The following is a 17,147-nucleotide window of genomic DNA, read 5'->3' as shown; positions in this document are numbered from 1 at the left end:
CAGAGCAACCGAGATGAAAAACTAAACCAATCCAGTCCGGGTAATGAGTTTCAAAAATATTTTATTGACACGTTCATCTCCTCCAGAGAAAACAATCCTCTCCTGTTTGCGAAGTGTTTTCTACAATCAACATTTTCTCTTAAGCTATGCATTAGACACTTAACACACGGCCCAAGTGTGCAGGTATTATTTCTAGGCCGCATATTTCAAATCTCTGAATCTAAATATATAAAACAGGAGGCGATCAGTTTGCAATGGTGACTAAAAGAAACAAAAAGGGATCCATGGCACTCAAACTGTAGCATAATCCGGTTCAAGGACTAGACATGTGCATATGATGCGTCAAAGAATTTAAAATCTGATATAGATAGAAAAACCTGTTATGGTAGTGCATATTATTAAAAAAAAAAAAAACTTGGCCAACAAAAGTGTTGCTGCTGAGCAAGAGATGTTACTGCTCTTCTAATAGACCAAAATTGCATGTAAAAATGGCTGTAAACGGAGCGTATTCATCTTCAGAAAATCTTTTACACAGTAATGAGGCAAATATATTCTGCATCTGAAACAGAACTGAGATCAGAGAGGAGGCTGGGCTGGTGCAGGGAAAGCATTGGTCATGTCTGTCAGAGCCAGAGGATTGCAACTGCTAGCATTGTCCTCAACAATGCAGCACTGTCTGCAGTGCCAGTTTAAGCTGTCGCCATTACTGGGAGGGACCAGTGTGCCGTCCAAAGCTTCTCCTTCCAAATGCTGTCTGCTCTTTCAGTGTACTGCTGTATGCTGGGCTTAATTGGGTGTGAACGGGTTCTAAATTTGGTCTCTTGCAGATCGGCAACAGCTTGGTGGCATATTAAGTTTTACAGTATAAAACTAATAGTGGTACAATGCAGATAACTGCCACAGAATCTGGTGTGTAAAAGGAAATCAAGTGGTGCATGGAGATTTTAGAAGAAGCAGAAGGAAGCAAATCCAAACAACAAAAAAAAAAAACAACCATTCAATGCTATAGGAGAAACAATGACAGAACAGGAAGAGCACATGACCCCTCTCTGTAAACAGAATCATGACACGCAAGCAGAAGGCATGGCATTTTTAAAGAATAATGCACATTTAAATACAAATACATTCATACAGAAACAAGAGTTCAATCTGCCACACAAGCAGACTGGTGTGCTGGTTACAGGAAACAGCAAGATATGAGCAGAAAGTTGGAAAGAAAACATTTAATAACTGATTTGTTTAGCCTTTGTTTAACCCTCCTATAGAAAGAGGGTTAAACAGGTGTGGCAGTCTCTCATATACACCTGCATCTGTGTAGTAAGTACAGTCTATGGAAGCCACGGATTTAAGGTTTCTCTAAGTTTGTTCTGGGAGAGTCCTCCCTCAGATGTTGATCAGCCAGCAGATACAGACTCCTCACAGTAACTGGCAGCCGCCCCGCTTCTTGCGCTTGCGGACCTGCAGCGCTGCTCTGGTAGCCATCTCAAACACTTCCCGCACGCCGTCCTTAGTCTTGGCTGAGCACTCCAGGTAGCCAAAGGCACCGATGCGTTGTGCCATGTCTTTGCCCTCCTCTTGCTTGACAGGCTCCTGGAAAAGGAGGGTTAAATGTGAAAACGTTAATACATGGTAAATGCTGGGATACTTGTCATTTGTTGTAGTTAGCATAGAACTTCACCTGTTTCATTTTGGCCAACTCCCTGCGTGTGTGTTCATCGTTTCTAAGGTCCTTCTTGTTGCCCACAAGTATGATGGGAACGTTGGGACAGAAGTGCTTTACTTCAGGGGTCCATTTCTCAGGAATGTTCTCTGAAAAAATATATATATATAAATTGTGATGCATGAGTTCAGAGTTCCAGCAAAGTGCTTGCCAATTTCTTTTTCTCCCAAAGAGCAGGAGAAGTTTCCCCAGTGACAGTACAAACAATCAAAAAGCCACTGACGCCCTGGCTGACATGCAGTCATTCTTTGGGAGGATGGTACCAAATGAGGCACTATCCACGTCACAAAAACTGAACACTTACATTCTCTCATGAATCTAAGATGGGGGAAACAACTCAGTTTTCTGCAAAAGATTTTTAACCAATTTACCTAAACTTTATTTTCAAAGGATGAAAAGTAAATTAAGTACTTTATATTAACCCTATAATTAACAAGTGGTGCAGTGGACAGTCACAATATGCCTTACCTAAACTGTCAGGGCTGTCTATGGAGAAGCACATAAGTATAACGTCGGTGTCAGGATAGGAGAGAGGCCGCAGTCGGTCATAATCCTCCTGGCCGGCAGTATCCCACAGTGCCAATTCCACCTGCGCGGCAGAGGGACAGGATAAGAAGGCTGTTAAAAATCTGCAGCTGACTGGAAGCTGAACTACGAAAGAGGATCACAACAAACAAAATCAGTACTGACGAGAGCAGAAGTAAAATTCCTTTGCTACTAGCCCTAAAGAACAACTTCTCAGTGGTAGAGGAAGTTCCCACAGGCCTTGGGCTGTTAATCAAAGTGGCGGCAGTCCCAGAGAGCCTGACCTGCTCTTGATAAAATAAATGTCCTGCAAAAATCTTTTTCAAAACCTCAGCAGTAGAACTACCAATTTTAGGACACTGTAGCCTGAAACTGTCAGTGCGTGCAAAATTAACCAAGCCTCAGCTGCATCGCATCCCACAGTGTTTCATGCAATGCACTTTCCTGGTCTTATTAAACAGATCTTACACTTCAATAGCATCTAAAACGGAAGCTAAAATTTGGGAATAAAAAGGTTTAATTGTACCATCTGGACATTAGTAGGGTGTTATAGAATTTGTTTTATAAATATTTCAAATTCCATTCCCCCTGCATCCAAACTTCCAGTTTTTCCATTTCACTTTTTCTGAATTTGAATTTTCTATATTAACCATATATATTAACCTAAAAAATTATATGCAATGGTCTGCTGATAGATCCCATATTTGAGCCAGACAAAAAACAAAAACATGCAATAACCTAGCATCCCTTTACTGTATGCTAGACTTAAAGTTGTTACTATGGCAAGAGATGCAACAGAGAAGGATAAGAGAAAAAGGACAAAATGAACAAAAAGAGAATCAATTCACAGATAGCGCTATGATAAATAAGATTACACTGTAAGGCTTTTCACGTCTTCAACTAAAGCATGAATATGACAAGAAATGTAGTTAATCTCACATGTGGCACCAACTTCCTGAATAATTTTTCATGTTTTCACATGTTTTTCCTTCAAGCCCCGAGTTATTAAAGAGAGAAAAAAAAAGCAGAGGAAGCAAAACTGTTGGAAACAAGATCAGCTAACAAATTAGGGGTGTGCATTAGACAAGACCTGCAGTCAAGCTCATAAGTAAAAACCCTCCAATCCCACTTAAAAATGAAAAAAAAAAAGTATAAATCCCAACAATTTGGAGCATGTAAGGAGGAACTTTTCCCACCCCACTTTATTAAAAGAAAAGTGAGTACCAGGCTCTTAAAGTGATGAAACATGACTTTTTTTTCTTAATATATATGGTGTAAACAAAATTTTACATCACAGAACAATGCACGAAACGCTGACATCAGATTTTGCAACACAGGAAACGGGAAAAGGAAATTAGTCATGATTTACAAGGAGGGAGAGGGAGTGTTTGGTGGGAACTGAACCCTACACAGGAAGGTGGCAAAGATTCAATTCCTGTTGTTGGCTAGAGATGTGTACTTTGAAAACAATGAAATGTCCCAAAGAGCTTTGATAACAATACACACCTGTTGCCATTAATCAAAATCGCACGTGGTTCACATCTAACAAGGTCAGGAGTGTCGCATAAAACTGCCTGCTTTCAACATCATTTCTGATCACAGGTCAAAGGAAAACTGAAATCAGTCTGTCCCATTGCATCCCAACAGTGCTCTTCGTGAAAAAAAAAAAATGTCATTATGGAGTGAAAAGTGTTAAAATATCTGTGCGAGTGTAATACTGGATTTGTAAACATTTAAAATAAAATAAACCTTTTCCTAGGCCTTCAAATGTTGAAAAAGTACACACAAGTCACCTGGTATACACACACAAAACTGCATTTACACACAGATCCAGTTACGAGTATTTTTGAGACTCATTTCATGCTTGAGGAGCTCCAAGATTTGTGAGTAGATGGTGCGTTTACATGCTAGTAGAAAGTTGGGTCAAATGAGTTTTGCTCCGAGTCCATTGTTTTTATCCTATAAGCTTGTTCTTCTGCCGAAGTGGCAAATCCGTTCGGTGGAAAACGGTATACCTCTTCCTTATAATATTCCAAAATTATTTGTAAGGATTTAGTCTAATGTCCACACATAGGCCTGTTACAATATTCTATAAATCAATTAATCAGATGATAAATTAAAACAAACTCAATCATTTCCATTGGCCTGAGTTATCATTTGTCTTTTTTTCCCTCTTGCTACCAAAAGCTGGATGATAAAAGACTTCAGTTTAGTACTTTGGTCTCGATAAGCCCTTATTTTGAAAGGCAATTTTGTTTACAAAGACTTCAAAATTCATTCATTAGTATTTTTTTAATTCATTTTGGATACTAAACATGTCTTCCAGTTACAATGTTAAATGTTCATTAGAATTTAAAGTTTAATGACCTTTGAGAATGTGTCATTATTATATTCCTTAAAAAACGGGCTCAAAAGAAGAATATTATTGTTCGAGATAACTTCTGGAACAATTTATCATACAGTAAAATTTTTCATTCCGACAGACCTATTCACACATCCTCCAGAATCTTTAGATTAAACTGTGTTTGTGTCTGGATCTCTGAACTCCACAGAGATGCCATTTCATTGGCCTTTAAATGAACATATACGTTATCTGCAAACCAGGACAAACCTTCTGTTCCTGTCTGTCTTCATTTCAAGTTGATTAATGTAGAGGGTACAATGTATTCAGATGGTTCCGATTTTCAACAGCAGTAAATTACTTTCTCACTTGATATTTTGACACAATTAACAGCTAATAAACACATACTAAGAAAATAAATATTTTATCCATTTATTTAAAGCACCACAGCAAAAATAGCCTCCACAGCAAAACATTTAATGCATAAACATTTGATCAACATTTTAAAAAAATAACATTTCAACATACATTGTGATGATTCAAGTAATGTTCAGGTTCAGCAAAGTCAGGTTTGTCGTGCATCAGCTGTTCAAGAAAATCAACATTTTTAAATTTTGTTTTTTGCACTAACTGTATATTTGTACTTTTTTCTGAATCTTCAGACAATCTGCAGCAGCTGAGATTTTGGGAGATTCAACACCAAAACTTCAAGCTCCAAACTGAGCCGTCAACTGGACCAAGACACCTTTCAAACAACTACAGTCGTTAACCTACAGTCGTTAACCTGCTCTGATGGTAGACATTATGATGTCGCCTTAATCTGTAGAGATTGTCCTCAGTCTTCTTTGAATACACAGCCTTATGGTTTTTTCTTTTGTTAATTGATTATAGTAAATATTTGAACACCCATGTAAGTTTTAAGACATTTCATTGACTTTAGGTAGCTGTGAAACCACCCATGTTAATCTGAATCTATTTTGATAAAAGATTCAACAAATTTGTTGCAATCTTAAATATTTAATTTGTCCTTTGTTTGCAGTGAAATGAACATTAACATTAAGTCATGAAACACTTTTGTCATCTTCTTTCTACAGTATAAATCGAATGATGCCTCTATTAAAATCATATTTGTGACATCAAACTTTTTTTCTGCCATAAAGCAGTGGTCAACCTATAGCTAAATGTTTGTAATTTACTTTCAACAAATGGAAACCAAAAAGGTTTTAAAGTAAAGACATTATGAAAACCATCTACATCAACACAGGTGAAGTTTCCACTGAATTCAAGTAAATGTGATTACAATTGAGTGAAAATTATACTGCAGGGCTTTAACACCAGTTCAAGAGGGTTGGTGTCTTCCAACCTTTAGAGGTCTCCTCTTTAACGCACCTGAATCAAATCATAAGGTCAGAGGTCATTAGCACGACTCTGGAGAACTTGACTGTTCTAAGCAGCCATTTAATTCAGGTGTGTTGGACCAGGACATAAATGTTGCAGGACACCAGACATCGATGCCTGGATCTGAGGATCCCTGTTAAAAGATCAGTGTGTTCCTGCAGCAGCTCCATTGGATCAGAGGGTAGATGAGATCTGAAAGGACCTGATCCTCCACTAAGTAAAATAATACCAGATCCAATCAGTCAGCCGTTTCGTCCTGAGTAGAGATAAATATAAAATGTTATTTATACACATTGAAATTCAATAAATTAGAATCGAAAGGCAAATTATTTCACTTAATTATATTCACTGAGTGAATAACGTAAAAGGCAAATCAGAATATTTCCCAAATTAAAAATATCAGTCAGCAACATGACTAAGGAATTTGATTGGAATCTCTTGGGCAAAACAGATGCAGTCAGAACCACCCAGAGATAATAAAGACTGTGCTGAGTCTAACACTAAAACAAACAGCTAAAGTAGCATAGTTCACATCAACATTAGCTTCTGCTAACAGGAACATATGAGGAGGGCAGAGTTTCAGAACACCAGACATATAAAACATAATCTGAAATTATTTATAATTACTCCATGTCTCATAATCGGAGAGCAAAGCCTGCCGGTTTAGTCACTACTTACTTCAGAGGGCAGACCACTGGGACGCTCCATCTTGTTTCTTGGTTCCACCCAGCAAACCATTCAGCCACCCAGTGGTCATTTTTTGGACCACTTAGTCTCCTATACCACTCAAAAATGCACAATACATCTATAAATAATTTTGAGATATTATCCGGAAGTGCGGAGATATACCGTTTTCCACTGAACTAACATATTTGCCATTTTATCACAAGCACAGTGAGAAAGGTTTAGAGGTTAAAGCCACTAAACGTTTTATCAGACTCAGAGCAAAAGTCAGATGACCCAGTTTTCTACTAGCATGTAGGAAGCTACTAGTATGCAGAGAGCTAGCATGCAGAAAGCTTCCAAATCTGGGAACTCCCGAAGCACGAAATGTGTCAAAAATATTTGTGCACTCATAACAGGATCTGTGCGCAAATGCAGTTTTGTGTGTGTGTACCAGGTGACTTGTGCGTACTTTTTCAACATTTGTAAGTGCAGGAGAAGGTGTATTTTATTTTTAATGTTTACAAATCCAGTATTACACACACAGATATTATGAGACTATTTTTCGCAGGGTAACAGGATCATTTGAAAATCTCAAGTTTAAATGTTCACAGGATCGATCAAATTATTTTTCTGTTTCAAGTCATCAAGAGCCACCTTTAAAACCTTGAAGATGCATATAAAAATAGAATTCAGCTGCTCATAAATTTAAACTAAGACACACAATAAATGTCCAAGAATTAATACACAGAATACCTGTTTGCCATCAACTTCAATGTCAGCAATGTAGTTCTCAAATACAGTGGGGACGTAGACTTCTGGGAACTGATCCTTGCTGAAGACGATGAGGAGGCAGGTCTTCCCACACGCACCATCTCCAACTATCACCAGCTTCTTTCTGATTGCAGCCATCTAGAAGCAAACAAAGATTTATCTTTAGGTTCAGATTTGACAAATTGTAAACCATACAGAGATACTTGTTTCAAACAAGTGACGAACGAGAAGCAATATAACCATAAATGGCGAGAAAAGACAGGAAAAACGGGGGGGCGGGGGAAACCCTTGTCTGTTTAAGAGCTGCACCTCTTCCTGTTTCTGGGTAGTGTGCAGTCTATGGGCCTGGAAGCGTTACATGATGCTTCATCTTTACCTACCAGTACATGAGGGATTAACACCCCGCTCTGATTTTCTCTGACACAACTTTATCAATCACATTTGTTATTAAAAATGGACAATCAGCTAGAAAACGCTAATAAGGGCATCATGATTTTTTTTTCTTTAAAGTTTGATTTTAATGTTTGTTCACCAACCAAGCTGTTCAGGCACCCTGTGGAAGAACCTTATGACAGTGTCAAACAAATGTTCCCAAGTTCTAAACTGCAGCGCTCCTTTTCAGTACAACAACATAAGAGACACAACCTTGGTTAGCATTTTAGTTCTACACATTAAATCAGGCCAGTGTACCGTTAGATACTCTGCAGAGAGCCACCTGTTCTCTGTGATAGCAGGCTGCTACTGCTCCATACATCATACTGACATTGCCAGAGGGAAGTTTCACATTCAGAAACAAACCCACTGGACTGGCAGTCGACACCAGAAGCTTCATAAAGAAAATGAGGCTGCTCCTGCACACTGAGTAAGGCGCAAAATGTAGTCTACTGATGTCAACAGCCGTCACAGCAGGCTCCCCGCTGTTACAGTAGTTAGGATGACAAAGCACACATTAGTGGTAGTGGCCCTTTTACTTTGGATAAATGCAAATCTGAAGCCTTTCTACTGGACAAGGAAGAGCAAAATCCAAAATACTATTTTCAAAAGTATGTCAGCGTCAGTCACAATATTTTCAAACATCCTTAACATTTGCATAAATGTAGCATACAACACATCGCTTGTGTACTAACAAGAGTCAAACATAAAAACGCACAAAAAGTGCAACTGAGTCACTGAGATGTTTTTTTAATCGGTGAACATTGGTTGATTATTCACCCAAAACTGTGTACAAGTAAAAAAAAAAAAAAAAAAAAGCAAAATTTAACTTTAAATTGCATTTCAGCTCACCAGTAAAGATCAAAAGTGCATAACATTTTGCATTCACAATAAAGCCAGGGGTTACATGGGGTTAGTAGCATTTCCTGGTCGTCTTCTCTTCCCCATCATCACTTAAAACTTCTCCCTCTGTCCTCTGTCATGTTTGTAAACTGGTGTGACTGTAGGTTACTTCTTCCACTGGGTTGAACAGGCAGCCTATTTGTTAGTTTGAGAACTGCTGCCACCTAATGACTGGAGGCTTGGGTTTCATTCATCTTTAAGCATGAATAAAAACACTAATGCCAAAAACAACCCTTCAGTCTCCCATGCGGGCCGGTTCACTGAGCAGTACGGCCTTAATGCAGATCTCAGGAGAATTCTGTTTTTGGTGGCTGAAATGTTAAAGTTAAGCCAAAGTCGTGGGAACATTATATCTAGAAAATGACAACAGATCAAAACTTAGTTGATAACATTTACAAAAATGTGAAACACTGAAAACTACAATGAACTCAAATCAGCTTGTACAGCCCACGAAAAAAGGAATATTATTCAAAAATCTAAGTTTCAGTTGATATGGAAAAATGTTAATGGACATAGATATTTTAACTGAAGATCATCAGCCCTGGAGGTGGAAGCCACTTCTAAGTTATTTGAACCAGGGCCTGAAGAAATTAAATTGACCATTAAGGACATTCTGAATAACAAACCATAATTATTAACAGCATCTGTATAATTGCTTCCCAAATACAAAAGGTAGATGCTTATTAAAAAAAAAAACATGTTCTCAAGCCTTGCATGACTCTCCTTGAAATGGAAAGGGAGCAGGGGGCAAAGTCATCTTTCCTCATTTCTCCACGACGGCAGGTTGTGAACTGCCACAGGTAGTAACACATTAGCCAGCCTTGCTCACTGGAGGTAACAAGGGTCAAAAATAGCAGAGAAGTAGCTGTGGGTGACTAGAGCGTTGTGTAAATTCTTTCTCCTTATGAACTCCAAATCAACTGGGTTTGAGTTCCTGCCAATCAACTCTGAAAAAAAATTATTTATATAACCTACATTTCTTTTTTTTTTTGCCAATCTCTGACCACAAAGTTGTAATCTTGACATTCTACCTTTCCTTAACCACATTTTTCAACTGTTTCAGCTCATAGTTAAAAAAAAAGTTTTAAAGTTTAATAGAGGCTTTCTTGGGATACATTAAAGCTTTTTGGATGAGCTTTTCATTTATGGAATAGGGAAAGCATGCCTTATCAGACTACTGTTAAAAAAATGGCTCAGCAAACAAGTGTGTTCTGGATTTAAGAGCAAGAAGCTAAGTTTGTACAGGCTCGACGTAAATGGCCCTAAACACAAAGCTTAACTATTTCAAAGAGTCAACAATCTGATCTGATGATATTAGGAGGTTGTAAATAAAGACACGCATCCTTTCAAATGAAAAGACTAATATGTATCAGGCAGTTTCTCTAAATATCTCATTAGAAACATGAAGTCAGTCAATTACGTTTAATATTTCATGATCAACATATCCGTGAAATCCCTCTCGGTCAAAATTGTGCTCAAGCTGTAAAAGGTGATTCTGTTGATAAGTTATACACAAAAAAAATAAATAAAAATAAACTTTAAGTCAGTTAACATACGAGTTATTTATAAAAATAATGTTTGTTCAAAGCACTTCAACAATTTAAGAAATTCCTTGAGTAGTTAGTTTGAAAAGGTGCACCCCGCCCCCCAAAAAAAGAATAAAAAAATGTATCCATAGTTATGAGCATTTTTTAAAGGGACTCTCAGGTATTGGTGTGTTTTATTTACATTTTGCTGTAATCCCCAACCACTGCAATATTGGGTGTTTACTGCACTTAATTGTTTTACAAAGTGACAGTTGACTTAAATTACAATTTTCCTAATTTCTATTGGACATATTACACAAACAAAAATTACTTAACACAAAGGCTTTGTGTAGCTTTCCTCTGAAACTCCTCATTTAGGGCAATCCAGGCTCACTGTAGAGTAATTTAAGGAGCAAACCTGCTTGGCATGCAAAGGATAAATGAGCACCACAGAGCTGCTTATTGTTCAAATAAACTCTAAAGAACACAGCTCTAGAGGTTCGCCAATTCAAAACATATTTTCTTTTCCACACCATTAACAGCAACAACAAAAAGGACTTCCACTTTTACTTGGGCAACACGAGAGAAGTCAAACACACATTTTGAAGGTTGAGTCTAATTCTAGGCCATCTAAACCCATTCATACACATAACTACCTCCAAGATCCAAGCTATGGAGGTTGAAGTCAAAGAACAAAGTAGGAGCTCAAAATAGGACAGAGCCAATGAGACTCCCGCTGTCCAACTCATCACACAGTGCAGCTCAGCTCAAAGTATACAGAAAAAAAAAAAACTCATCACACAGAATTATCTCTTCAGCTGCCACTCAGAGATCTGGTTTCAGTTCAAACAAACTGAAAAAATACCAGATTCTAGGGGAATGATGCTCATGATGAGAAGCAGTCAAAAGTAATGCATTGAGCACTGCAGCACCAGCAGATTAAGGGCAACAAAAATGCAGTATGCATGCTTCTAATACTTCTTGAGTATGTCTAAACAAGGGGTTAAGTTTGCATGTGGGAGAAGGAAACATGACATGAAACAGATGAGAAATAAAATAATGCAGTTTGCTATTAACTAAAAAGGTATGACTATAAAGACTTGGAGAAGTTAAAACACCCTTTTCTCTAGTCTGTTTGCTCCATGATGTCACCATCAGGAGGCAAAGATGAATTCTTAGCTAGTTCCATCCCTCATTATGCAAAAAAAATAAAACTACATGCAGCACAAATGAAACCCGACATCTGTGAGCAGCCTCAGCTTATTCATGGCGTCCTAATTCCAGTCTATTTAGAGCTGCCCTTAAAGAAACGGTTCAAGAATTACATTTCTTAAAAAGTAGAGCTGATATTTTCCAGGCACTCCATATTTTTTTTATTGTAAAACACGCTTCAGCTGCATCAGCTCCTTAAAAGAACACAGGCCTCCCAGGAAATTTGGTCTTATGGAAAGCTGCCTACGCAAATCTTGGACAGGATATGGTGGCGAATTGTTTTTGAATACCTTGTCTGATAAACATCGATAAGTTAACAATGTGCAGACTTGCAGCCCTCCACAGACTCTGACTGAAAAGTATAGGTTGGGGGAAAATTAGAATGAACAATCATTCTTCTGTCAGTGCATGACTTAGTAAAAGTCTGCATGTTGCCAAGAATTGAGAGCTTGTAGTCTATTTCCTAAGCTCATCATAACAAAAAAAAAAAGGCACTGATAGACAAGGTACATATGATTTCAGAGAAATGACATGCAAAAGTCAAAAGCATTAGGTAAAAATATCACATACCACTAATCCACAATAGTCCTTTATAAAAAGGAGGTCATATGCCTGACCTCAATAAAGCAGAAAGCATTTAGAGTTCACAGCAAGAGCTTGTAATGAATTTTAATCACTGATTAGACATACCTAAACTCAATTTTAACCATTTATGAAAGGCAAAATTATTTCATGTCACTTGATTAACAGATAAGTGTTCAAACACTATCAACAGAAAAAGTTAAGTCCACATTTCACTTGCCTGTATAAAAAAAAAATAAATAAAATCAATTGACCCACTGAAACAGAGGTGTCCAAAGTGCAGCATTTACAACTGTTGTACCCATGAAAGGCATACTTTCGCTTTGAGTGCAAGGCCTTCCAAAAGGGGAGAAACAAGATACAAATTTCCTAACATAAAAAATGTAAAGACAAGGGGAAAAATATTTAGTCTTTCAATTGCTATGTTTTGGCTTTTAATTTAATAATCTGGACCACTAACCTCCGTCAGTTGGCCCCAGTGGCTACTATCCAGTAGCTGGCCACCATCAGCGTGTCAATATGTGAGCGAATACGTTAACTGAGGTCTAGTCCAAACGTGGCAGTTTATCTGGGAAACCAAATAGATTTGAATGCGATTTGGCCTTTCATCCACTCAGACTGTTTAATAACATTAAAAACAATAATAAAATTTGAACCCAAGTGGCAATTAAAGATTTCTCTTTATTTGCATTTGCATGCCCTAATGTAGGGCATGCAAAGTGGAGGAAAGCAAACGGCTGCTGTCAGAGAGGTGCTCATTTTTACACTCCCCCAAAAATCTACCAATAAACTAAAACGTTCAGAAATTGCATGCATTGCAAAAAAAAAAAAAAAAAAGCAACATAGATTTTAAAGTATAAATCGTGATCGTCTTGTAATTCTGTAAACCTTTTCACTCATAACTACCTCCAAAAATATCTTTATCAAATACATTACAGAAACCCTAATGCCTGCCCCCTTCCAAAACATTTAGAAAGTCAAAGTCTGATCTCAAAGAAATTGAATCAAAGACATGATCACTGCAATCATCAATTATAGCTATCTTGAATTAAATTAAAACCCCTTACATGTTAAATTGCGGTGCAAATACCACTAAATTGTGACATCGAAAAAAAAAAAACATTAAATTCATAGAAACCACATAACAGTTCCTACCGATTCCCACTATAATTTACACAGTAGTCGGAAGAATTCATGTTCTCTAAATTGGAGATGACACAGCCTTCACTGGAGGAGCTCTGATTTTGTTCTCCATGTCCGCATACCACTGGGTACGTCCCCCAGTCCAAGTTCTGCTGGTTAAAATGTAAAGACATACTTTCACGGACATACCATACAAAACATCTAATCACAAACAAGCCAATAATAGCACAAGGTAAGGATGACATCCGGCGCAGCCATGTAGACCAGGGAACAAACATGGGAGTGACCCAGCCGAAGCACATCAGCAGTTCTGCAGGTTTGACTTTGGTTCACGACAAACAGCAGGAGTGCAGTTTTGTTATGGAGAACATGCCAAGGCAAGGGAACAAGCTGCTGTGAGAGATGAGGGTCTGCGCTACTGGAGCTGAGCAGCATAACAAGGGTGTGGTGGCTCGGAGAAAGGAATTTCCTCGGGACAGAACTAATGTTTTATCACTAACAACAGACGGACAGGATAGACTTTGACCGCTTAACTAAATAAGAAATAAAGTCGACCATTTTGAAGGTAGTTTCGATTATTCTGCTCTCCAGGAATTATTATGTTACAAAAAAAACCCCCACATAGTTCCCAGTCCCTGTCGACTTGTCAAACATGTTTTCAATAAGAAACCGAAAATAAAGTTGTGTGTAATTTTTCCCCTCTAGGACTACAACAGGGTCCATTTTCGTCCACAGCGGAACTCCCTCCAGTTAATTAAAGTACGCAGTGAGGTACGACATGTAGAAACTGTGCAAAGCTAAACAAGAAGCTAGGAATACCGATAAACGCCGCGTCCTTTGCGTGGACAAACAGGTGTGTCCCCCGGCTTACGGCGTCTCTCCTTTACCTCTTTTTTTTAAGCCTGCCGAGCAAACCTCGGAAACCGTGTGAAAAAAAAGAAAAACTTCTTCTCACTAAGTAACAGGTTTCAACTCGCCGAGCTGCTGCTGCTGGTATTTCGACTCATTAATGTGTCCACTGGAGCGGCGCCGCTTAAACCAAACACTTTCCCCGATGCAATAAACTGATGTTCAGGACTACATACACCTCTAGATTACGCAGCAACAATGAACATTTAAACCTTACCTCTCCCAGAAGATTGTGCCTTCAGCGAACCAAATTCCTCAGTGTTTTCTGTTTGACTGTGGTCCTAATATCCCAGAAGCTAATCAGTGCGACTGGCGGAGCAGCAGCAGTCAAACTGATACTCCTTTCGGATCCTCCCATTGTGCTGCGTTCGAAATGCACTCGTAGAGTCACCACTCTCGTCGAGGAACAAGTGAACAAACAATAAATGCATACACATCACTCTCTGATTATGTAGTGAAACGATAAAGTTTAATCGTGTGTTATTTATTTTTATTATTTTAACACAGTCAAGGAGAGATGTTTGCGTCAGGTCAAGCGAAAATACTACGTTCTTGAAGTGGAACACTCAAAATTCCCAGCTGCACTTAACTAGAACACCAAATCTTGATCATTTCATATTCACGCTCTTGCTCGCTATTGGTCGAAAACATTTAACAGTTCAACGTGCCCCCTCCTCTTTACGGTTAAAGTACAATGACATAATTTATTTACAAGGTTGTATGTTTTAACTAATTAACTAATAATTCTTTTTTTAACAGGAAACCTCATTTTCATTTCCACTTTCGTCACCTTATTATTAAGACCACCGTTGTTGTTGCTATTGTTTTATGTTCCTTGTGTAAGAAAATTGACTTTGACCCAAGTACTGTTCTCCCACAGAGCAACAGGAAACCACGCAACAGGGATTTGAGCTTTTTAACATGCCATTCTCCCAGTGAGGTCGTAAGTTCAGTCCCCCTCTCAGTACACTGCGGCACACTGTTGTAATACAGCAACATTGGCTTCAGGGTAAGAGGAACATTTCCACTAACAGTAGGGACATTATTAAACCACAGTGGTTTACCACAGGAACTCCTATATCAGAACTTAGTTATTCTAAGTCAGTTGAGGAAGTTTTATTAGTCTGAAAGAAAAAAGTCATTGGACAAAATTCCCTTGAACATCGATGTTAAAACTAATCCTTTTAAGAGTAGGATCAAAATTTTTCTCATTTTGTTGCGTCTGTAGATATTCTTTATTCTGATGCCTTACTAATAAACTATACAGTCCTTCACAGTTTCTATAATGATATATGTCTTTGGTAGTTACATAAATGATCCTTCTCAGTGCCACAAGGCGCTGTGCTATTTCTATGGATTATCTTTTTAGACTGAACCTTCTCATTTGAGTAATCAGATTTTAGAAAATCTGAGGTGATACTAAAGTTTGAGGGAAAAAAATATGCAAGAGGATTTGCAACAGTTCTCTGGCTAGCCTGAAGGAGTTGAGTGGGAGATACCTGGGGAAGGTGTTTTCTGTTAACTGGAAATTTGGACGTTCGGAAATTGCAACACCAACGAGGAGCTTCTGCAAGGATTATGGGAGGTTATGTACCTCGATTATTTTGGTCCTCTTCTATCATGTTGTTTCCCCTTTTATTGGTTCCAGCGGTCCCTAGTTATCCCCTGTGCATTTAACCTCACCTGTGTGCTTTATTCCCTGTTGTATCTTCATTTGTGAGTTTGCTTTGTGTCTTTGGGTCACCTACCTCTTCCACTTGTTTCAACCCTTGTGTCTGACTGGACTATCCTCACAGGTTTGATGGCATTAAAGAAAATCACTTACTATTTCCTGGGTCTTTCGTAGTGCTTTTCTTCTTCTACATAGTCGAATCATGATAGCTTCGTCCTTCAAGATGGCTGCCACAAAAAAGTAAAGCATTTCTCAAACATGCGTGACAAAATCAAATCAACACTCCCTGCATGTTTTTGATGAGATAATAAAATTATAGCATGATCTGAAGTTCAAAAAAGTTGATTTTTCTACCCGTTTTACAAAATAACCTGTGCCACAGTTGTTGGTACTTTGAGAACCTTAAAATACATGTAGCAAATGTTTTTTATTATTATTGTAGGATATTGAGAACTTCAGAACTGATGGTGAAGTGATGACTTAATAAAAATATCAGTATCAACAACCAATGGAGTTTGACAAGAACAAATAATAATTTTAGTCGTTTTCACCTTCTGTTGTTTTGCATGCCGATTACTTTAGTACATTCCATTTCATTAATACAACCAACCACAATTTTTTCCATAAACATTTCAAGTTTTTCAAACATCAATCTTGGTTACTAACCTTTTTTTTTCTTGACGACTGAAACTAAAATTGATCTGCTTTTTAATCTTTGTTCTGTATTACTATCTTTTTATGTGTATTGTTGGTTAATCTTTTCTTGTAGAACTGCATTCTGTCACCATAGCTACACTCACAAGGAAGTTACCAAAATAAGAGCGCATAAACAAAGGTACTTTTAATCAGTTGGCCTTTACAGTTATAACTTTACTTTTTGAAGGTACATATGCCATGTCATAGAGGCCTAATATTTTGACCAACTGGCTAGTTTGGACAAGGACCACACACAACAAGCTAAAAAAAACTTATTTATTTATTTATTTTTTTACAATCTTTCCTGCTCTGTCAACAGTGTGCTAAATCTAGACTTTTTTCTATCACAGATAGTAATATTTGGTTCTGCTAGGGGCTTTAGTTGTTAGAAGAAGAGTTATAAGATCTCTTCCAGAAAGATAATGAAGAAAAGCTAATGTCAGAAATATATGGCTCTCCCTATAATTTTCTTCAGAACTTTCAATGCATTTTAGATCAGGTAAAGGCTTTAATGGAAATATTCGGGGAGATTTCCTGATGATGAAGAATTTTACTGTACCAGCCTTGAATTAACAAATGCATAGACTGGTTATGCATTAACAAATGCATAGACTGGTTTTTCTTGGCCACATTTTCTGTGTCACAAGGTTA

At 37.9% G+C, this 17,147-nt stretch overlaps 1 protein-coding gene across 2 annotated transcripts; it reads right to left on the bottom strand.

Moving 5' to 3' along the window:
- Positions 1-44: 44 nt before the first annotated feature.
- LOC129372357 (rho-related GTP-binding protein RhoA-D) lies at positions 45-16,571 on the bottom strand. Of its 2 annotated transcripts, XM_055049601.1 has the most exons (6): positions 16,467-16,571; positions 15,954-16,027; positions 7,404-7,559; positions 2,189-2,309; positions 1,679-1,809; positions 45-1,590 (listed from the first exon to the last, which is right to left on the bottom strand). In XM_055049601.1, the coding sequence occupies exons 2-6, from the start codon at positions 16,002-16,004 to the stop codon at positions 1,417-1,419; spliced, it is 633 nt and encodes a 210-aa protein (XP_054905576.1). In that variant the 5' UTR covers positions 16,005-16,027; positions 16,467-16,571; the 3' UTR covers positions 45-1,416. The 2 variants fall into 2 exon arrangements, with proteins under 2 accessions (XP_054905576.1, XP_054905577.1); XM_055049602.1 differs by lacking the exons at positions 15,954-16,027; positions 16,467-16,571 and adding an exon at positions 14,346-14,504.
- Positions 16,572-17,147: the final 576 nt, after the last annotated feature.

The sequence above is a fragment of the Poeciliopsis prolifica genome, unplaced genomic scaffold (genome assembly GCF_027474105.1).
Source record: "Poeciliopsis prolifica strain line A6 unplaced genomic scaffold, Auburn_PproV2 SCAFFOLD029, whole genome shotgun sequence".
NCBI classification, from domain to species: Eukaryota; Metazoa; Chordata; class Actinopteri; order Cyprinodontiformes; family Poeciliidae; genus Poeciliopsis; species Poeciliopsis prolifica.
Note: the sequence above shows the minus strand (reverse complement) of the source record. Positions and strands in the feature narration are given on the sequence as shown.